The sequence below is a fragment of the Bufo gargarizans genome, chromosome 10, assembly GCF_014858855.1.
Source record: "Bufo gargarizans isolate SCDJY-AF-19 chromosome 10, ASM1485885v1, whole genome shotgun sequence".
Taxonomy (NCBI): domain Eukaryota; kingdom Metazoa; phylum Chordata; class Amphibia; order Anura; family Bufonidae; genus Bufo; species Bufo gargarizans.
This window is the reverse complement of record NC_058089.1, coordinates 27,052,170-27,076,102: the sequence shown is the minus strand read 5'-3', so window position 1 is coordinate 27,076,102 and position 23,933 is coordinate 27,052,170. Positions and strand designations below refer to the sequence as shown.

The 23,933-nt window shown below is 44.1% G+C and overlaps 1 protein-coding gene across 1 annotated transcript; it reads right to left on the bottom strand.

The window, feature by feature from the left end:
• Positions 1–563: 563 nt before the first annotated feature.
• LOC122920301 (dispanin subfamily A member 2b-like) lies at positions 564–22,733 on the bottom strand. The gene is made up of 3 exons (XM_044269698.1): positions 22,637–22,733; positions 7,588–7,880; positions 564–1,334 (listed from the first exon to the last, which is right to left on the bottom strand). Exons 2-3 carry the CDS (start codon positions 7,828–7,830, stop codon positions 1,131–1,133), a joined length of 447 nt encoding a protein of 148 aa, XP_044125633.1. The 5' UTR covers positions 7,831–7,880; positions 22,637–22,733; the 3' UTR covers positions 564–1,130.
• Positions 22,734–23,933: the final 1,200 nt, after the last annotated feature.

Below are 23,933 nucleotides of genomic sequence, written 5' to 3'. Positions count from 1 at the left end.
GCACTTGGGAGTGCTTTATGGGCTTCCGTTCCGTGCTTCTGCACCGCAAAAAGATAGAACTTGCTCTTTTTGCGGAACGGAAGGATCGCGGACCCATTCAAGTGAATGCGTCTGCGAGCCCCATGTGCCTGAGCTTCACATATATCTGTATTTTGTCTCAGGGACATGCTGTGAATTCTTTGTGCAGATTTCCCCCTTTTCAATGCAAGGCAATGCAGCAAAAACCATGAAATCCACACAAAAAACTGCAACCATGTGGTTCTAGGTGTGGAATTTCTGCAGGAGCAGCGTGCAGGCAGCCTAAAATAAGGGATGCACGACCTTCAGCCCTCCAGCTATTGCAAAACTACAAGATATGGTGGGAGTTAGTTTGTTTTCCAGCAGCTGGAAGGCCACAGGTTGGGCATACCTGACGTACACAGTCTAATACCCGTTTATGGCCTCCACAAAAAGTCAAATTATAGAAATTTTTGTGCGATGCTTCTACACAAGGTAACTTTTTCATGCGTTACATTTTCTTGGCATTAACCAATATCCCATAGGAAGGACTTTTGAAGACCAAAAGGGTTACAAATTTTTATTTTATTATAACAGCAGTGCTCAACCTAATGGTAAATTTCCTTAATTTTAAATACACCAAGCAAAGCATGTGATCACAGGCACAAAAGATACAAAGTAAACCTCAAAAATACATCAAATATTAATCAGAACATTGTGTGAATTTGTTTTCATGCACAGATGAATCACTCGCCATAAAACACAACTTATTTGGCTCCATGTGCCGATATGTTGCACTACTTTGTTTTATATGGTTATACAAAAGGTTAGAAAATCCCCTCTTCCCCAGATACATTTTTACAAGAAAAACTTTGGTAGAAATTATTTTGGCTTTATGAAATTAGTTTTTTTACCAAGAGGTTCAGTGACTTCTATTTTACTGTATTATAACATACCGCTCACTGTAAAATACTGCGCCATTACAGACAGAAAACTTACACCCCAGCAATAAGAAACTAATGAAGGCTAGAAGGCACCTAGTGTTGACACTTGTCCTTGGACCATCACCTAGTGACCATGAGAAAACAGGAAAGAAAGAAAAAAGTTAAAGGCAAACTGCTCCAATTGTTGCTTCACTTTCCAAATGGGTTGTTCTCCTCATATTGTCTGGAATTTGCCGCCCATTGCTGAACTTGAGTGATTTGTACGATGGCAATTATAATCACGATTATAACAGAAAGGATGGCCAATACAGTTGAGGCAATGTTCAGAGAGCGGGCGGTGGAACCATAGCTGGCGGCACCATTCTTATCCCCGTACAACTTCCGGTCTCTGGACTGTAGGGGAAAAAAATAAAAAAATAAAAATAAACCATTAGATAAAACTGACGCGTTTGGCCTAATAGACAGCGTTTGATCAGTGGTTTGCCTTAGTTAGGGTAAATTCACACGACCGCGTGTAACCCTTTGTTTTGCGGTCCACAAATGGAACCGCATGTCTGCATTTTGCGGACGAATGACTTCCGTTTGTGTTCCATACGTCTTCTGTTTACAGTCCACAAAAACGACAGGGCCTTCAATAATACGGAAACTGATCAGCAAAAAACGGATGACATACGGAAACCATTCTGTATGTCATCCGTAATTTGTGGATCTATTGACTTGAATGGGTCTGTGGGGACAATAGTAGTACAAGCTTCATATTGTTTTGCGGACTAGAAATGCTGAAACACGAATACTAAATGTAGTCCGCTCATTTTATTCAGCCATAGGAGTGAATGGATCCGCATCTATTCCGCAAAAGGTGGAAGGGTGCGAATCGGATAAAATTTTACGGTCATGTGAATGTACCCTTATTGTGAGCTAAAACCAGGAGGAGAGGAGCCTACACAGATTAGGTATAATGAAAAGCTTTGCACTAGAGATGAGCAAATCAATTGATCAGCGGGCCTTCACCTCTGACCAACTGTTCCCATAGATGATAATTTCCTGCCTGCTCGGCTTGGCAGAGACTTGGCCTCAGCTGTGACTGCACGAGTAGTCCTTGCTCTGCAGGCCGTATATCGTCAGGGCCAGTCAGGTGGACACATCTGTGGGGGCAGCCCCTCATAGGTGAAGGCTTGCTGATAAGAATGGGTTCACTCATCTTTACACTTGTTCTGTGTTTCAACCTGAACCTAGTTTTGGCTCAAACACCGATTAACTAAGATTCGGCAAATTGAGTCCCAACTTTTTTTTTTTTTCCCCAAATGCAATATTAAGCTTAAAAGGGACACAGACCGGCCCGATAAACATATTTAGTTGTTATTCCTATGCAGTCATAGGTCTATTAAAGTGTATTCCAATGATATAAGAGTACCCCCTGTCCGCATTGTAAACCATGTAAAAACAACTTTATAATCTGTCAATCACCTTCCTTTATGCCCAAGGGGCGTTTTTCACATTTCTTTATGCCCAAGGGGCTTTTCTTACTCCTACCTTTGTGCCCTGCCGCGCCCCAACTGTCGTTTCCTAGCGCCGCCCAGCTCATTATTCACTGCGCTGGGCAGCTTTTACAGTCCCCGATCCCGCCGAGCCGGCGCATGCCCAATAGAAACGTATGGGCATCGGCCTCACTTGTACCTTTTGCGCGTGATAACTTGCCCGGCACCCTCACTCGCAGTGCGCATGCGTCCCTTATTCAATGCCAGAGTCTCCTGCTGCGCCTGCAGCGGCTCAGCAGGATCGGGGACTGTAAAAGCCACCCAGCGCAGTGAATAATAATGAGCTGGGCGGCGCTAGGAAACAGTTGGGGGCGTGGCGGGGCACAAAGGTAGGAGTAAAAACGCCCCTTGGGCATAAATAAATGTGAAAAAACGCCCCTTGGGCATAAAGGAAGGTGATTGACAGATGATCATAAAGTTGTTTGTTTTTACATGGTTTACAATGCGGACAGGGGGTACTTATGTGATTGGAATACACTTTAATAGACCTATGACTGCATAGGAATAACTAAATATGTTTATCGGGCCTGGCAGTGTCCCTTTAATAGCTTTTAAGCTCAATAGTCACTTTTTACTTTGTCCATTTTAAAGTTTCATCGGTACTAGGCCATTGAAAATTGTACAAGAGATCATCCATCTAACAAAAAGGAGTTTGCAATAGGAGAGGAAATGAATCTCAGTTTCAGTTATCTGCAAAGCAAAGTGTTTATCTGTGAGGTAATCCTCATTAAAAAAAGAGTAGGAGGAGGAAGAAAGCATTCCTTGCTGACAGTCACCTGCTCGTCAGTGAAGGAGACCACTGGTCCACTGCCATTACATGCAGCGATCCCCTCCACAGTACGAGGAGGCGTAATCACTAATGCCATCTCATACGCCTTAAGAATCATTTGCTGGCAGCAGAGCGCGATTAGAAAGCAAAAATCGACAAACAATTCCTTCGAACACTCATTAGAGATGATCTGGACAACCATGGACCAGTGTAATAAAGGCTCACCCTGCTCCAGTGCGCTCCCAGGCCAGGCATGCAGTGCATGGAGGGACAACCCTTCCCTTTGAAACACTCCCTGGATTTTGGGGTCTACTGCCTGGTGGTAGTTGGGATGCTCTTGATGTTGGGTGAATGTGTAGCAGGAGAGAAGGAAGTGTGTTCAGATGGAGACCGATGACCAGGCCAGCTTGATTATAGTAAAATGAAGTCCCTCACTAAATAAATGGGTGTTACAGTGCAAATACAAGTAGTAGGCACAGTTCTCAAGTATTTCACAGAAGGCTTTTCCAAAAACTATGTATAATGCATGGCCATGATGGTCCACCCTGAGCTAAAGATCTATGCAACCTTTCCAAATGACCACAATTGCTCAGCATTTCTCAGACTGCACCCTGCAACTGGGTGTAGCAATCTCAGAAGTGTGGTGGGTGCCAGAAGCAATCCAATCCAAACCACAGACCGTAATGTCTGACGCCATAGGTGTGCATTGATTGACCCTCAACCTTTTGCTAATTCACCACCTTTTTCTTCAGAGGTTAGTTCCCAGCAAAATTCCTTTTCTGGCAGATTTTACCAACATGAGTCTTCCAGGAGGATTATTTATTTCCCTACCTGGCAGCAGCACACACACACAAGACAGTTCTTGCCCACTAGAAGGCTCACCAACCATAAGAAAAATTGGGACCAGCCTACTATCCATCAACTGTAACAGAACTGCCAGTTAACCATTTCCTGCCCGAATACACAGTGCGCAGCAAAGTTACACTTGTATCACAGATGGGGCATTGTTAACTGTTAAAGTGGTCAAGATTTACTGAAATGTTAACTATTGCATTAACCCTTTAACGATGAACCCATGGGTCACTGCAGAATCCCTGACAATCCACACTTTTGGAATAGCACTGGAGAGTGTGGATTTACTCCCTAGTCTGAAAAGCTAGTGTACTGTAGCAATCGTTCTGTCTGGATTTTTGGTGAATTTTGTATTTGCTTTTTAAATATTGGTATATTGTGGGTCTGGCATTCTCCCCCCTCCTTATTACATGCAGATTTTCTCCCATAGACCTCCATTGTTTTTCTGCAGCTTAAAACAAAAAAAACAAAAAAAAAAACCTGGCATACATAATGAAAAGCTTAGGCAGTCACAGATTGCAGGTTATTTCTTGTTTATGGAATTCTATAAGCCGCCACAGACCTTCACCCTTCCTCCCCCTTTCGAAGCATTCATTTCTTTGTCAGCAGTACAGAGGTTTCCAGACAACCGTCGAGAGCTGAGCCGCCATATGGAGGAAAGAGCGAGATCTGTGCTCAGGAAGAGGAAAGGGTTGAACTGCTAAACAGTTTTTGTAATGTTACAAATTGTTTTTGCCTTGAAATAATTTTTTAAAGCTCAACATTTGACCCTGGTTGACAAACCATAGACAAGATATACCAAATGACAAATTCAGGATGCTACAAGTAGTCATGCTTTCATGCCTTATCAATAGTTTTAGGTTTTGCGAGTACAAGCACAGCAGATATAAGTCCATGGCCAGGAAATTCACTGTTAAAGTGGCTGTCTGGTTTCAGGATGAACCTCAACAATCCTCGGGATAAAGCTAAAAAAAAAGAAGAACTGATAAGTATTTACCCACCGCAACAGTTTTCCCAGCTGGGCTTTAGTCATCTGGCTGCAGTGGAGATGTCATGTCAAAAACACGTTACTACTGCAGCCAACCATCGCTGTGCAGTTGCCCAGGAGGAATGAGTGAAGGATGGGACTAGTAGCTTTTGGCTTCCTAGGGCCATGCAGTGATTGGAGGATGCACCCTTTCTTCCCTCAGGGCCAGTGGCATAACTAGAAATGACTGGGCTCCACAGCAAATTTTTGAACAGGCCACCCCACCCCGCCAAAACTGCTTCTCAACCTTCTCCTCCCATGCAAACACCACTCCTGTGGCTAGTCAAGATTAGTCTCTCAGACGAGACCCGGCATCCACTCAGTCCATTTCCTACAGTGTCGCTGTATAATACTGTTGAGGGGCCTCGGACAAAAACAGTCTAGTCCTCATCCTGGGTGGGCCCCTTCTGAGTTCAGACCCCAAAGCAGCCGCTTCCCCCATTTCTCCTATAGCTACTCCTCTGCTCAGGGCACACCCTGTTATTGGGGCTCCTGTTTTGTTGAGGTACCCTTGTTGGATGATTTGCTGGGTGCAAGGCAGGACCGATTAATAGCACAGACAATGATCAGGACCATTGGTTGTAATAAATAAAGTCTCTTTACTAAGTGGATGATGGGGATAGTAGGACAAATAGCAAGGCACAGCTCCACAGTATATTACTGTACAATGGTCTCTCTAGCAGCATAGAGACAGCTGTAATGGATGGTTGTTCTAGCACTCCTCCTTCTCGTTAAACACTTTGCAGTGCCTCTGAAGATTCTGCATTACATTTCCTATTAAGTCCTTCTGCACTTCCCAGAAGGATGGTTCCAGAAATTTAGAAACATATGGAGTTTCGGCAATAATCCTTCCACAGCAGCAAAGCCTTCCTGCCTTAAACAAGCACAATATTTCAGTCTGAAGCTTGCACAGCCTTGTGAGTTCTAGACCTTCGATGTCTGGTCTCCCCTCTCGAGGACTTTTGTAGTATGGTTGCTTTCTGGTCAGTTGTAGGGTCAGAGATTATGTTCTCCGAAATTGGGCCTAGTTGTGCAAGAGCTGTAACACTTTCTAATTTGCACTACTCCGACTAGACTCCCTCAACACCAAGTTAGGGGGCAGACCTACTCCATCTCCTGACAACCTAACACAATTTGCCTAGTTTGTAACCATGTGATGTCCATACATTGCCATTAAAGGGGTTGTCCGGGTTCAGAGCTGAACCCGGACATCCCTCCATTTTCACCCAGGCATAAAAATATTTCTCTTCTTCGGCCCAGACTGCGTGCAGCATTGGGTCATTGTGCGCACACTACATCCTGAAACTGTACACTGTCAGGAGCAGCAGTGCAGTGTGGCCCCTGAGAAGACAAGCGTGTCTCAATGCAAAAAAATATGGTAACTGAAAAGGATAGACACTTTGCAGTAGTCGTTCTAGGGTACTGCAGCCGGGTATGTAGAGGCCGGCTGGGGGAACTTGAGGGGTAGCACAGGACCTGGCAGGTAAGTAGTCACCCGATCTTCATTGTAGCTCAAACCGGAAGGTTGTCTGGTCATCGGAAAACCCCTTAAAACCAGGCATAAATGGTCCGCACTAATATGAGCACTCTTAGATTTTGGTGTAAATTTCATCAAGTGGTGGCTCAGTCCAGCACATCCAATACAGCTTTAGGGAAAGTTCCTGTGCGTAGTCCAAAAAAAAGTCATGTGGCTTCACAGCAAAGTGGGTATGACCTAAGATGCGACACTTTGGACCAAAATTACACTACAATTATGGCAGAAAATGTGTCCTAAAGATAATTGCTTAGTGCAATTGTCTGTATCAAGTATCTATACCCCTTTTCATATGTACAGCACTATGGAATGAATAGCGCTTAGTAACAAAGCAACAACTTCCACTTAATAAGCAACTTTGTTTGCTTGTGAAATAAAAGTAAAGTGCACCGAGGGTGGGCCCAAGTCACTGTATACCCTTGCTCCTCCTGCATCTAGCCCCTACCTCCCCTTGATTGACAGGTCCAGGCGAGATGACTATGCATAAACCTGACCATATCAAGAAAGAGGAAGGGGTGGTCAGAGGAACGTATGAGCTCTCCCTCAAACCACCATGTCCCCATAGCTGGCCCCTTTACAAGTTAAACCTCAACATCTGGAAATGATTAACACAATCACATCGAAAGAGCAAATAGTTTAGCTGCATGGATTTCATGTACTTGGTACTTTCCCTTTTTGTGTCCTTTTATGACAAACATGTCAAGAAACTTCCGACACTAACCACAGTATAACTGTTTACACAGATTGTGCTCTGAAAAATATAAAAAACACTCGTAATTTGAGAATTACTTTGGTCCTAAGTTGCAAAAAGCTCAGGAATGATACGGATGTAAAACATATCTATTGCCCATGAAAAAGGGACGGAAAGATCAAAAACAGATGGGACAACCTTATATAGGTATTCAAGATCAGTAGCACAGCCTTACCTTGACGGAGAACACAAGAGCAAGAAGTCCCAGGCAGCAGAAATTCAAGTACATGGTGTTGAAAAGGGACCAGATAAGGTGATCCCGGACAGGGGGACCCTCGGGCATGATGGTCACCACTGTGGACTGCACGTTCTGGCCTGGATAACTCCGAAACTCCACTTCTTCCTTTAGGGGTTCATAGGATGGGGATTCATATCGAGGGGGAGCGTTAAGTTCCCGTCCATAATTAACATTTTCCATGATTCCTGAAATGTAGGTCTAGGAGTCTTCTCAAAGAGACTGGAGAGGATCTGTATGAGGGGAGAGAAAAAAAAAAAGTGTCCTGTTATATGATGAGGGGGAAAGGAGGAGCTGTGTGTTTCAGAGAGGCTCAGTTTTGTTTCCTCCCTACGCATTCAGCCAAACAGCTTTGTTCTGTTGAAGAAAGGAGGGAGAGTTAAAGGGGCACAGAAATGTTAAAAAAAAAAAAAAAAAAAAAGTTACTGGAAATGAGCAACCGGAATAGGCTAGTAATGAATAAGGTTAACCCCGTCATAACCAAGGGCATTCAGTGCTGAAAGGACCACATGAAAATTACACCTTTTCAAAACACTGTCTTATCTGATGCCTTGGCTAAACTTGATGGACTTCTAGTTAAAAAAATTTAGTATTGGTTTCTTATGCTCCAATTTTTTTTCTAAATGTGTATTGTAATTTACACAATACGTATGAAGAGAGATCATACTAAACAATGAATGGGAACTGATTTTTCAACTCTGGCACTTCGACAAGATCTGACCGACAAGGTGCCAACCCTACTAGAGATGAACATGCAGGGGTGTAGCTGAAGGCTCATGGGCCCTGGTGCAAGAGTTCTGCTTGGACCCCCCCCCCCCCCCCCTTTTTCTCAGTGCTTTGTGCCCAGGGGCAGAGAAGCACATAGCCTTTATGCTGCCTGTCCGCAAAACGGACAATAGGACATGTGCTGTCTGCATGCTGTTGCAGCCCCATTGAAATGAATGGGTCTGCATTAGTGATGAGCAGCATAGGCATTATTTGTTTTTTGCGAATTTTTGGCCTAATATGCACCATAAATTTGCCAGTTCTAGAGTTAGTGATTGATGGTGAAAACCAGCAATGTAACGTGCACGTTCAATACAGGCGTGGCTCACTTATACTACATTTTTCAAGCTGCTAGAAGTTTCCCGAGACTGGAGAAAATGGTTGGCAGCAACTTTCGTGACCGAGAACTCCTGATCACTAAGTAGTTTTACATTACAGCACTGTTTGATTACATTTTGCAAACATGACAGAATATTATCTTTATATGCAGATAGTGATCCAATAGTTGCAATTGCGCAAATCGACACTAATGATGTGCATATTATGTTGAGCAATACATGAAACTTAACATTTTATCAGGTGTGAGTAGATATTACTGATTGGTGCAGTAAGTATTGTTGTGACATCACAGCTCTATGTCTGGACAGCAAGGACCCAGTTCCCTCAGAACTGCAAAAAAACGGCTGCTGCAGAGGTACTTCTATAGTAAGGGGTAGGCAACTTTCCTATTGGTTGCTAGGGATGTTGCCAAGCTCAGACAAAGCTATCGCGGCCTTCTCATTGGCCCACAAGCAAGAAGCAGTGATATTTGCGATTACGAAGATATAGCACTATATTCTAGATCGGGATAAAAACTCGATTAGAATATTCGCGATCAACAAGTCTACATCAGAGCTGGAAAAAATAAAATAACATTCTAGGCAGCACATCTCCCTGTGTGAACCGCAATCTGCTGTCCAAAGGTCTGTATGGAGAACAGATTACTCGTCCCTCCTCTGGTAGTCAGGTAGTTACCGGGAACAAAAGCAAACAGCACGTGGCACAAGTGTACTTTGTTATTTGTACAATACTCACTATAGAAAGTGTAAAATGCTTCGCCAACATTTGTGCCTGTCCACCAACATCAAACCAATCTCTTTAGGATAGGAACCCAAAACCAAGTACCACATTAATTGGTGCCATACCAGCCTCCATTAAAATCAGGGAATGCAGGTCCCACATGCAAGGCAAGCCCACACTATTATCTCTTCTGGTCCTATAATGGCCTCCATTAAATTCAGGGGATGCAGACTCTCCCTGTATTAATTGGAGGTTATTTGGCACCAGGAGAGGTGGAATACAGAGTGGGCTCAGCATACCTGTGAAACCTGCATTCCCCAAGTATAATGGAGACCAGCCTGGAACCAAAGTGTGGGTTCAGCATGCATGTGGAACTTTCATTACCTGAATTTAATGGAGGCCAGTATGGCACCAGTGACTGGTATTTAGTGTTGGGTTCCTATCCTAAAGAGATCACCTCGAAGCTGGTGGACAGGCACAAATAATTTTGTACAGAATGCATTTGCCAAGAATCTCATAACGCAGCATTAGCATGTTAAATTTTTACAGCGAGTATGGCCCTATTGTACTTTGTTTTGTGTTTGCAGGTGCTGTTGTATTTTGCTTTTGCGCCTTCAGCAATGGTAATGTGACTGGGATGTGCTGACTGAACCCTAATTTTATTTTCTTTGAAATTACTGGAACACTGTTAGTGTCCAATATTCACCATTCATCTACATCCTCGCCATCTGGTAAATTATTTAGGAAATGCTTAGTATTTAAGGACTAGATAATAATGTACTTTTGGCACTGCGTTCACCATACCTCTAGCCTGTGTACCGGGGTGGGCTCCCCAGGATACAGTGAAGTCATGAACGAGGAAAGCAACCCCAACACCAGCTTTCGCCAAAACAGAATTTTACTTAAAGTCTTTCACCTAATCGGAACATTTGAGACCGCTCAGATCAGGTTATAGACTCTTTGACCCTCATTACAATCGTACCTTTCTCTTCTGTGTCCCTCGTCCAGATAAAGAAAATAACACTTTTTAAACTTATGCAAATTATTTTTTGAAGTTGCCCAGGGGTGGCGTTACTGGGCGATGTGCCCAGAAAAACACCTCCAGCCGGCAGGCTGGGAACTGGCCCGCACCTGCGCACTGCTCTGCCCATTATGGGCAGAGGAACATCCTTTCATATTGCGCATGCGCCGGCCAACTAAAGACAGCCGGCTGGTGCATGCGCAATATGAAAGGATGCTCCTCTGCCCATAATGGGCAGAGCAGTGCGCAGGTGCGGGCCAATTCCCAGCCCGCCGTCTCTCGTGATGTCCACCAGCTGGAGGTGTGTTTTTATGGGCACATCGCCCAGTAACGCCGCACCTGGGCACCTTCAGAAGATCATTTGCATAAGTTTAAAAAAGTTATTTTCATTATCTGGACGAGGGACACAGAAGAGAAAGGTACGATTGTAATGAGGGTCAAAGAGTCTATAACCTGATCTGAGCGGTCTAAAACGCTCAGATTAGGTGAAAGACTCCCTTTAAATGCGGCAATAAATACAACCACAAATGCTGAGAGCATACAATTAATCTACATAAAGCCTGAAGGCTGAGACTCTTGTGCTGCACAGCCCTCCCGATGGATGCAGGAGGAAAAAAAAAACAAAAAAAAACAAAACTGTAATTTACCTACTGGTGGGCACAACTAAACTGCCATTATCCTAAAACAACAAGAATCACTGTATGGGGGTGTGTGGTATGGGCTAGCCTGCAGTGCAGCACAACAGCTTACAATCTTACACAAATCTACACTACTTCCCCTCCTATAACTGGTCCTTTAGCACGTGCCCAAGTATTTCTTCTGCGCAAAACGCCAGCCTGGCTTGAGTTTGTGGGGATTTATCAGCTCTCCAAGGTGAAGTGTCCCTTCAAGTTATGGAGCCCTTCTAATGAACAGTATAACATTTGTGGCCTGACAAACAAACCCTAACTACAGGCCTGGTCTCAGTCTCCAGGCACCAACACTGATGAGGTGCGTGCACAATCTTACCGACCCGGGTCTGCTTTGCATTCGCTGGCGACTCCGAACTTCTCTCCAAAAAGCATGCGGTACTGCAGTGTGTTTTTGTTCCTCTGCTCTCAGCGTTCTTGGCTGCAATTCCTCTGGACAGGATCAGGGTCTTGGACACAATCAGCTTCACTCAGCTGCAGCTCTTGTCACTCCCACACCTGGATGCAGTCAGATTCACCGCTCACAGTTCCTCAGCGTCTCAGTCTCCTAAGATGGCTGCTGCCTTCCCCTCCCAACTGTAAACCCCAACTCTCATGAATATGGAGATGCATGTACAGTCTGTAGCTGTGTTAGGAAACAGCGGCATCTTGTGGCCAAACAGCAGAATGTTAGGCCAGAACATTCTATTTAAATAAGTGTTCAGACAAAGCCGTTTTCCCCATCTCACACCAAACTTTTCAAAAGGAAGAGTGACAACAGCAAATTTTATCTGCACTAGGCCATTTCTCTAACTGTTAAAAACTATACACCTAATCCTACCCAGTCCCCTAAATGCCACCACAATTCTCCTTTATGTCACCACAGTATTTATGCCCACATGTGCCCCTCACAGTATCTATGCCCAGATATTTGCTCCCCTCAAAGTAGTTATGAAAAGATAATTGCCCCTCACAGTAATATGCCTGGTTAAGTGCCCCCTTCACAGGATGAAAAAATAAAAAAACTCCACATACTCCTCATTCCCCAGCAGCATCCACACTGAGCTGCTGGCCTGTGTAGGAGGAGGAGCATAGTGGACTGCCAGCCCCACCCACTGCACAGACCAGTGAGGAGTGTGGAGGGAGTTCACAGAGGCAGTGGTGGTAGCACTCAGTGCAGAGTGTTGGGGGTAAAGATCACCTACTTGGTGGTGTGGCAGTTTTTGTCAAGCTGTCGGGAAGGTGAACATCTGGGCAGAAGGTTAAGCGTGGCCAGGGTCCCAATGTTGGCACTACGGCCCTGCGTCATCATATGCAGCATCACCATTAAGTGGCCTGGGAGAACTGTAGCTCCGATGTGGTGGTCCAGCCTGCCGCAGCAACCACTGCATCACCCAGCGGCACGCAGTACCCGGTTTCAGTCAGTCAAGGCTCAACCACCTAAGCCGAAGGGAGCTGTCGGTCATTCCCATCTTCTGCTGGTCCAGATGCTCCTAGTCAGTCAACAATTGATCACTGAAGAGATTGCCAAGAGACAGCAGTATGTGTGCACACATCCAAAAGGCGCAGAAGCTGAACGTGCTCCTGTCTAAGTGGCTGGTGCTGCTGTCCCTCCCTTTCCAAGTGGTGGAATCTGCACCTTTCAGTGAACTGATGGCTTGTGCCGAGTCAAGGTGGAGAGTACCAAGCCATCCTTTCTTTGCGAAAAAGCACACCCATCTTGAGCTGCAGAACAGCATCCCCAACATGGGCCGATATGCAACGTTTCCAACCGCTAAATCACCCAGTGGCACACACCCGATTTCAGGCAGTCAAGGCTCCACCACCTAAGCCGAAGTAAGATGTCTGTCCTTATCTGCTGGTCCTGATGCTCCTACTAGTCAGTCATTCCGTCAGCAATCGATCACAGAAGGGATTGCCAAGAGACAATAGTATGCGTGCACTCATCCAATGGCGCAGAAGCTGAAAGTGCTCCTGGCCAAAAAGCAGGAAAGTCTGTAAACCTACCCCAAGCAATATCAATCTGGAGTTAGCCCTTAGGCTACTTTCACACTAGTGGACTCAATACCAGAAAAAAAAAAAAAAAAGTGCTTCCGTTTTGTCCCCATTCATTGTCAATGGAAACAAAACGTTTGGTTGCATTCCCATACCTGAGAACAAGCCACAGTATGCTGCGGTTTTCTTTCAGTCATGGGATGTGGAGAAAGACTGATCAGTCATGACCCGTAATGCAAGTCAATGGGGACAGATCAGTTTTCTCTGTCAATGGGGGATGGATCAGTTTTCTTTCAATGGAGTTCATGACGGATCAGTCTTGGCCATGTTAAAGATAATATGAACGGATCCATTCATAACGGATGCAGATTGTTGTATTCAATAACTGAAGCGCTTTTGCTAAGCCCTGCTGACTATAGAACAGGAGGAGCTGAGCAGATTGATACATTTTCTTGTGGGGGGGGGGGAGCAGTAAAACTTAATTTAAACCTCTGCTCTTTCTGACTTCAGTTGTATACGGGGGCGCATCTCAGTGACTTACAGCGTTCTCATCAAGTATGTATGCAAAGATAGCCAACACTACCATGACCGCCACATGTACAAGTGCACTCAAAGAGTAGGTTTAAAAAAAAAAAAGTTCAAAGTTTCTGAGTCTTTTCCCACAACTATCAGTCTGCTCAGCTCCTCCTGCACTATAACATGTAGTGTGCAGATTGCACTTCATTTTGTGGTGAAAGGTCCCCTTTAAGCCTAGTGCAGGAACAGAGGATGGAGCCGTGCCAGGCATAGCTCCTCAGGCCCTGAAATAGACTTTACAGTGCATCAGTTTTTTCCCCAGAGTATTCCTTTAACCCCTTAACGCCCAGCACCGTACATGAACAGGGCGCTGATCAGGTGGGTGCAGGAGCTCCACCCGCCCAATCCACAACAGGGGTCCAGCAGCTACTGATAGCCGGACCCCTGCTGCATGCGCCAGCATCAGTGAAATCACCAATGCCAGCGCCTTAACCCCTGCACGGCCATGGTCAGCGCTGACTGTGGCACATGAGGATTTCAGGCATGTGCAGGGTGTCCACCGGGTCCCTGCGCTGCCGTGACGGGGACCCGATGGCAGCCCGATGCCTTCCTTAGGCATCGTGGCAGCCTTCCGGGAGAGCCTGTGAGATCCAGCCCCCTGGGGCTGTAACTGTTTTACACTCAGTAATACACTTACAGCCATTGCACTGCAATACAGAAGTATTGTAATGCATTGTAAAGGGGGTCAGACTCCAAAAGTTGAAGTTCCATAGTGGGAAAAAAAACTTTATAAAATTTCAAATTTTTTATCTTTTCCAAAAAAGTAAATAAAATTTTAATAGGTAAAAAAGAAAATTAGACATTAGCCGCATCTCTATAGAGACCAGCGCTATAAAAGTATCACATGACTCAAACCCTCAGGTGAACACAAAAAAAAAAAAAAAAAAAACCTAACACCATGGCTCTCAGACTATAGAGACACTAAAACATGATTTTTTTGGTTTCAAAAAGGCCTTTCAAAATTGCTTTATTATGTAAAACTGAAGCAACCCAAAAAAGTAGTCATATTTGGTATTGTTGCGTCTGTAACAACCTGCTGTATAAAAATACATGATCTAACCTGTCAGATGAACATTGTAAATAAAATAAACTGTGCCAAAACTGCCATTTTTGTTACCTTGCCTCACAAAAAGTGTAATATAGAACAACCAAAAATAATATGTACCCTAAACTAGTACCAACAAAACTGCCACTTTATCCCATAGATTCCAAATGGGGGGGGGGGGTAATTTTTTAGGAGTTTTTACTTTAGGGGTGCATCTCCAAATGTGACATGGCAACTTAAAATGATATCAGTGAAATTTGCCCTCCAAAAACCATATGGTGTTCCTTTCCTTCTGCGCCCTGCTGTCTGCCCGTACAGCAGTTTTACGACCACATGCGGCATGTTTCTGTAAACTACAGAATGAGGGTAATAAAGAATTTTTAGTTTTGCTGTTTGTAGTTTTGCTTTGTTAGTAGTACCCTTGTGGAGCACCTAAAGGGTTAAAGTTAGTAAAAATCAGTTTTGAATACCTTGAGGGGTGTGGTTTCTAAAATGGGGTCATTTTTGGGTGGTTTCTATTCTGTAAGCCTCACAAAGTGACTTCAGACCTTAAAAAGTGGGTTTTGGAAATTCTTAAATATTTCAAGATTTGCTTCTAAACTAAGCTTTCTAACGTCCCCCAAAAAAAACATGTAGTTCACAAAATTATCCAAACATGAAGTACAAGTATGGGTAATGTAAAGTAGTAACTATTTTTGTAGTTACTATGCATTATAAAAAAAGTAAAGAAATTGAAATTTGCTTTTTTGTAAATTTGGTATTTTTTTTATAAATAAAAATTATTATTTTCTTACTCCGTTTTACCACGGTCATGAAGTACAATATGTGATGAGAAATCAATCTCAGAGGCCTGGGCAGAAAGGTGAAAAATGGCTTGGTCCTGAAAGGGTTAACAAGATACAGCTTTCATTTCTAACTAGATGTGGAAACCCGATTCCTGGCATACAGCAGAGCTCAGCTATGTAAACCACCCCTGGCAGCTGCTTATCTAGGCCTTCTGCTTCAGTTTTTTTCCCCAACCGTCCTGTGGGTGGTAGAGGCCCCGTCTCCTCTATCTAAGAGGACTACATTCACATGGCAGATCTTCCGTTCAGGTTAGGCCCTCACCACATAGCGTTCAGGTCTATTTTACATCTGTGTTCGTAGGCCATAACCAGAACCTACATAGTGTAATGGGAAAAAGGCGTGCCTCTTCTGATTTTTTTTTTTTGGTAATGGACAGCAGAAAAAAAATAAAATAAAAGTTAGACAAAAATGTAATTAAAACATGAAAAAAAAATATTTAAAAACAAAAATATGTAGTAAGAATATTATATTTTAGAGGGGAAAAAAAAAATTATATAAAAAAATTTGATTTCACTTCGTGGTCAATATGATGAATGTGAACAGGGACCAACAAAGGGTGGAGTAGCCTCAGTAGGTTCTGTGCTAGTGTTGAGAGAATCAAAAGCATCCAAAGTGGAATTCTAGCCAAAGTTCAGGAAAAATTCACCGCAAACCGGTATTTCCTCACCCTTTTTCGCCCCTAAAAATCACTGCTGCACATGTTACAAAGTGAAAGCAAGAAGCCAGGGAACGCCATAGGACCCAAAATGCCACGCAGCCGGCCAATTCATAGATTGCCATCCCCTGTTCTCAGACATAAAAGCCTCCTCACGCACATTCTCTGCCATTTCACTGCGAGCCGAGCTTAGACTACCTTCACACTGGCGTTTCTGGGTCCGCTTGTGAGATCCGTTTCAGGGCTCTCACAAGCGGCCCAAAACTGATCAGTTCAGCCCCAATGCATTCTGAATGGATAAGGATCCGCTCAGAATGCATCAATTTGGATGCGTTTGGTCTCCATTGTGTGTTTTTTTTAGACTGTCACTAGAACGCAGCTTGCAGCGTTTTAGTGTCCGTCTGACAACTCTGAGCCAAACAGATCCGTCATATGACTTACAATGTAGGTCAATGGGGACGGATCCGTTTTCACTGACACAATATGGTGCAATTGACAGATCCGTTTTGACTTTTTTTAATGAGTAAAGCAAACTGATCTGTTATGAACGGATACAAGCGTTTGCATTATCAGAGCAGATACAAGACAGATCCGCAAACGAGGGTGTGAAAGTAGCCTTAGGGAGAGGTGACAAGCGCTATGGCCAACAGACCATTGCCTGTGTCCTCAAAAGGAATAGACAGTGGCGAAAAGTTGCCACCGTCAACCTGTAGTCATGTTTCGACCAACAGTCCAGCTGTACTGGAATGGTTGAGATGTAGATGTAGCCAGGAGAAGAGGGGGCCTCGTACTCCGGGTGAGAATGGAAGCGTGCCTGTGCGACAGCAGAGTGGAAGCAGTGGGAGATCTGCAGCCCAACGCTGGAGGGGTACACAGTCTGCTGGGAGACTACCTGTGAGGAACCCACTAGCAGTGCATTCATAAAAAGCAGCAGCAGACCGGCGTCATGCAGTGGCGGAGGGAAAATGCCACTCGCCAGTGTGGGAATTTCTCACAAAGTCACTAGGGGACATTAGAATGGCAGTATTCAGGATGTGTTAACAGACAGTGAGGCACAGCCAGGGGGCTAATGTTAGCATGACAGACAAGAATAGGACATGTCTCAGTTTTTGCGGGGTCACGGAACGGAGCAACGGATGCGGACAGCACACGGAATTAAAATACGGTCCGTATATGGAACGCAAAATACTGTCATGTGCATGAGCCCTAATGCAGCAACCGCCAGCCCACACCCCTCTCTCCTAATGTCAGCAGAAGGAAGCCATTTTTCCTTCCCACAGACTTGGATGTCATCTATTGCTCCTGATGCCCCTTCTTGTCACAACAGCAATCAATCACCAAGGTGATTGCAAAAAGACAACAGCACTCATCCAACAGAGCAGAAGCCGAACATGCACCTGGCTAAGTTACTGGTACTACAGCTTCTCCCTGCCCATGTACTTTACTCTGCACATTTCAGAGAACTGATGGCTTGTGCCCAGCCAAGGTGGAGCATCCAGTGCTGGGCCTGGGCCTGTAATGCTAGGATTTCTGTGCCAATGTCCTCATCTTTACCCTCCCCTCTAGGCACAGTTCAGAGGAGTCATCCAGCATATGACCTAATCAAAACCAGGTGTTGCCATGTGGTTCTGCACCTGGTTAGCCTTAGCGAACAGAGCCACACCGGGGAGGAACTGCTCGGTGTCATCAATAAAGAAATCTAATGCTGGCTGTTTAATTGCCAAATGGAGATAGGAACCATGGTTACCGATAACAGGAAGAACATTTTGTCTGTGCTGCATCAGGAAGGGCTGATCCATGCACCCCACATCGCATAAGTCTTCAATCTTGTGGTCACCCAGTTCCTCAAGTTGCAAAAAAATTTGCAATTTGACTCCAGTGAGGACCATGCTTATCTTATGAGACTTTAATAGAACATGCAACTTTTTTCGTAAAGACGTGCGACTTGGTCGTAAAGATGTGTGACTTGGTGGTAAAGCTGCTTACTGATGGATAAACTGCTACCGTCAAACCACATTTATTACAGTGTTAAAGGGCCAATCATAAATCTGACTTGGCTAAAACTGACTTTAGCCATATGTAAAAGTGGAGTGAGCTGTCAGTCATGATAAATCTGGCCCCATATGTTTGACCACCTTCCTCTGCTTATACAGTAGAGGTCTATGCTTCCTTAATGCTGCAGACAGGTCTACTCACCAACTTTCACATTGGCCAGTGACAGCTCATCCACAACAAGCCATTTGCCCAGGCCCTTTGAGGAGGCCACATTGTCAATCAGCAGTACTACGGGGTGAAAGAGGTCACACCAAAAATCAACAAGAGCAGGAGAAGCAGTGGGAATTAGAGGGCAGCAATGAAGATGAAGATTACCCCCAACAGACCATGGCAGTATGCAGTGGAGATTGAGGCAGGGAGGACCTCCAAGTCACTTGAGAAAATGGCCAGATGCACGCTGTCATGTTTGTGTAGTGACAGCTGCATTGTCAGGATTCATTAGGGGAATGACTACTGGCTATCCACATTAGACCCAGGGGCGTAGCTATAAGGGGTGCAGATGTAGCAGTCACTACTGGGCCCAGGAGCCTGAGGGGGCCCAAAGACTTGTCCCACATAAGACACTGGTATTATAGAAAGTGCATACTGGTCCAGTTACACCTCTGGCTGGAGGGATGGTGTTAGGTTGAGAATTATTTGGCATGGGGGTGCAGTTTAAATTGTTGCTTCCTTTCCCAGCCTGTAGTGTGGCATCAGAGTGGTTGTTCAGTGCGGCGGGGGCATAGTTCCCCTTAGGAGCAGTGCTGGCTTTAGACAAAATGTGGCCCTGGGCAAAATCAAGATGGGGCCCACATCTTGCAATGTGCTTAAAAACACAGTCTGACACCGCCAATCAGCTGTTTGAGGTGCTGTTCATTGCTGCTGTCCCATAGACCTACAGCAGCAGAGCAGGAAGAGAGAAGGCGTGCACCGGGTGTTCAACCCCCACCGATCTAATATTTATTACCTATCCTAAGGATAAAACCCGGAGAACCTCTTGAAGCTACCCCCAATACCGTGCCTGTTGTGCGCCCCCCCCCCCCCCATGTCTACAAACACTATAGACCCAGACTTCCCTAATTAGTAATGGTGCCCCCAATAGTGATAACACTCCCCAAGATAACACCCCCCCATTAGTAACAATGTCCTCCATATTGAGTCAATCAACACCCTACAGTATAGTTAACCATAATGCTCCATGTAGCCCTAATGTCCCCCTGTAGTGCCCTCCACTAGTTGTTCCTGCTCCTAGAGGCTCCGTTTGCCCACCTCTTTACCCCCTTCTCTTGATTGACAGGGCCAGGCAGCGCTGCTCTCCTCCCGCCGGCCATGTCTGCAGTGTGAATCTCATGCTGTTCAGTATTCAGCACAGTGAGGGAAGGACGCTCGGCGATGGCACTAATAGTTATGTTCAGCTGACATTAGCACATTGCTAGTGTCAGCCAGCTTCATATCCATTTCTCAGTTGACAGACCCTTTAAGAAAACTCTCCTTTCCTCCCTATGAGGAGTCTAACCTTCATAAAGATTAATCAGGCATGGATCAACCAGGATTTCCAGAAGTTGGTGCCTGATGCAACATAATAGATCATACTGTAGTGTGCTGCCGCAACAGAATACTCTGCAAAATGGGTTGTTACTTCTGGCCACATCCTGCTGCCACCCACCTGCTGCCTCTACTGCCATTCCTACAATGGGGCTTCTCGGCCTTCTGATTTGTGCATGCCACTGGGCTTTGCTATCCCACTGGCAAAAGATGCCGATAGTTCACCATGTGCTGGCCGCATCTTTATGTCCGTTCCACGGCCCCGCAAAATAGGACATGTCCTACTCTTGCCTGTGTTACATTGTAGAAAGCTAGAAAGGAGGGAGTGGACCGCGGTGCTGCAAGACGCGACTTACGCCCCAGCACCATAGAGATATGGTGCGCTGATTGGGCAAGGGTCGGAGCTGCCCCTGCCCGATCAACAGCAGCAGGGGCCTGGCAGTCACTGACAGCCAAGGCTCTGCTGTAAACGCCAGCATTGGTGAAATCACAGATGCCGATACTTTAACTCTGTATGCTGCAGTCACTGCTGACCGTGGCATGTATGGGGTTAGTGAAGGGATGGCGCTCCATTCCCATTCGGTCCCTGTGCTGCGGTGACAAGAACCCGATGGCTGTGACGGCAGCCCGATGCCTTCCTTCTACGGGCTGGGTCTCACAGGCAAGAAGGCTGTTAGTGTATTACACTGGTAATACACTGAATTATAATACCCATGTATTGTAATGCATTGCAGAGGGGATCAGACCCCCAGAAGGTGAAGTCCTATAGTGGGATGAATAAGGGGAAAAAAAAAAAAAAAAAAAAAAAAAAAAAGCCCTTCCTATAAAGTTATATAGGATTGTAAATCGGAAATAAAAATTGACATAGCAGGTATGGCCACATCCGTATCAACCAGCTCTATAAAAAAACAGTGCCAAAGTTTAATACCCCAAAATAGTACCAATCCATCTCATCCTGCAAAAAATATAATCTCTCTCTCTCCTTTTTCTGAGAAATTATATATATTTCTCTGAAAAAGGCAACACAAAGACCAGATACTCTATTAAAAAAAAAAACATTAGGCAATTTCACATCTGTAACAACCAGGCCTGTAAAAAATAAAACAAAAAAAACCACACACATGATCTTCCATGTCAGGTGAACACTATAAAAAATAAATAAAAATAAAAGCAGTGCCAGAACAGTCATTTTGTCACCTTGCCTTACAAAATGCGTAATTTTGAGCGATCTGAAAGTCATATGTTTCCCCAAAGTGGTACCAATGAAAAAACTCATTCTGCAAAAAAAAAAAAAAATGAAAAAAGAATGAACCCCCACATAATTACCCAAAAAATAAAAATTAATAGCGCCTGTAAATCAATCCATTACAATCTGCGCTGCAAAAGTCATATGGCGCTCCTTCCCTTCTGAGTCCCGCCACGTGCTCCTACAGCAGACAAAATGGGTAACAAATTATGGGGTGCACTCATGTTTACCCCTTGGGAAAATGAAACATTTGTGACCAAAGCAACATTTTATGTTGAGAAATTAAATTTGATTTTCACAGCCAGGTATTACTAAATTCCATAAAACACCCATGGGGTCAAATTGCTCAGTACACCCCTTTAATCTTTTTAGGGATGTAGTTTCCAAAATGGGGTCACTGAGGGTTTCCACTCTAGAGGTACGTCAGGGTCTCTTTAAATACAAAATGGTGCCAAAATACCATTCTAGCAAAATCTGCCCTCCAAGAAACATACGGTGCTCCCTTTATTCTGACCACTGCCATGCGCCACTACAGCAGTATTTATGTAAACTGGAGAATCAGTAATACATATTGAGGTTTATTTTGCTGTTAACCCCTGCCATGTTGCAAAAAATATATATAAAAAAAAAAATCTGCAAAAAAGAAATTTTAGAGTAAAATTTCACCTCCATTTTCCTCCCTTCTTGTGGAACACCTCAAGGGTTAACACAGTTTGTAACACTAGTTTTGAATAATTTGGAGGGGAGTAGTTTCTAAAATTGGGTCATTTATTGGTGGTTTCTATTACGCAAGCCAAATAAAATTACTTTATACATGAAATGGTGCTAAAAAGATAAAATAAATAATGGTTAAGGAAACTTGAAAATTTGTTAAAATCTTTTCTAAAATTCTAAGCGTAGTCCTAAAATCAAAAATTAAAATGGTATTCACAAAATGATCCCAACATGAAGTAGATATATGGGGAATGTTGATTGATAACCATTTTATGAGGTATTACCCGTCTGTCTTAAAAGTAGAAAAATTCAAATTCAGAAAATTTAGAATTTCCTAATTTTTGGTAAATTTGTGATTTTTTTTAACAAATAAAAAAGGTGAAATATCAACTCAAACTTACAACTGTCATGAAGTACAATGAGCCACAAGAAAGTCTCAGAATGGCTTGGATAAGTACAAAAAAACAGCGCAAAATTATCACAAAGTGACATGTTAGATTGCCCTGGGCAGGCGAAAACAGGCTTGGGGTAGAAGGGGTTAAACTGCATTATCTATAACATTTCATAGATTTGCTGAAAAAGTTGCAAAGCTGCGCCACATAGCCCTAATGTCAAAAAAATAGGTGTAACAACGTTGCAACACTTTATAGGCCAACTTATTACTATAAAAGTTGTCCATAAATTTGGCAGAATGGACCATACCAAGTCAGATCTAAAAAGCAGTGGTCGATGTAAACCCTCTCTAATCCTGATAACGAAACTTTATACTTTTGCAGTAGCACATGCATTATTGCCAGCAGAACACGGGAGATAGCCTTACCCTGTTTCCTCCAGGACTGCTGCAGAACAAAGGAGTAAGGCGATCCGCCGATCATTTCTGCACTTGCCTGTTCTAGAAGAAAGCATTGACTCATCGCTGGTTTTTAAAGGGCCAGCTGCACCACACAGTCATGCTACAGTCTACTCGTTTTACATAGCATGTAATAGATAATCTATTAACATGCCACAGCTGTAGAAAAAAAAAAATACATGGGGGGGGGGGGGGTTCATTAATTAACCTAAAAATACACCTATATTAGGCGCATTTCAGGCACAGATTGCAGCGCGTCATATTTAGACTGCCGCTGGATATGTCAAAGATAGAGACCAGCCCCAATACACAACTTCAACCATCCACCGCAGGGGCTTTATCAAGATCAGCGTTTTAGATCTTAATAAATGACCCCCATGGATTGTAATTCAACATGTTACGCCTTGATTAAGGATGCGCGAACTTGTGTTCTGAAGTTCGCCGTACGTGGTTTGAGTTATCTAATTACTTTCACACTTGAGTTGCTGGATTCAGGCAGGCAGGTCCGTCACCGGATACAATTTGTAGACGGATCCAGATGAGGATCAGTCTCACAAATGCATTGCAATACCGGATCCATCTCTCCGGTTGTCATCCGGAAAACTGATACAGTATTTATTTATTTTAACATTTTTAAAGGGCTGCGCAGACCTGCAAAGCTGGATCCGTTTTTCAAGAACACTTGGGGCCGGATCCGGCATTAATGTAGTTCAATGGATCCGGCGTTCTGAAATTTGGGACGGAGAAAATACTGCAGCATGCTGCAGTATTTTCTCCATCCAAAAACCGTACAGTGACTGAACTGAAGACATCCTGATGCATACTGAACGGATTGCTCTATTCAGAATGCATTAGGATAAAACTGATCAATTTTTTTTTTCTGGTATTGAGCCTCTAGGCTAACACGGAACATAACTTGTGGTCCGTGGTAGCAGAATCCAAAATAGAATTCTTAGATAACCCAAACCTTGTACGCTGAACTTGAAAACACAAGTTCCCTCATCCCAGGCCTTGAGCTATTGCTGCCAAGCACAATTGAGATAACTGCTCATTGGGTACTTTATTGGTCCATTCACACGTCCGCAAAAATGGGTCTGCAATTGAAAATCAGCACTTCCGAAGCGCAAAAAAAATAAATTAAAAAAATATATATAAAAAAAATAAAAAAACACACACCATGTCCTATTCTTGTCCAGAAAAGAAAAGGCATTTTCTATGAGAGTGCCAGCAACATTTCCGGTGTCCGTGTTCTGCAAAACACATAAAG

Excerpts from the sequence above, each read along its gene's own strand:
- LOC122920301 (XM_044269698.1), bottom strand. The coding sequence starts at position 7,830 with ATGGAAAATGTTAATTATGGACGGGAACTTAACGCTCCCCCTCGATAT. Across the intron at positions 1,335-7,587 it reads CTCTTGTGTTCTCCGTCAAG|TCCAGAGACCGGAAGTTGTA; the intron begins GTAAGGCTGTGC and ends TTTCCCCTACAG.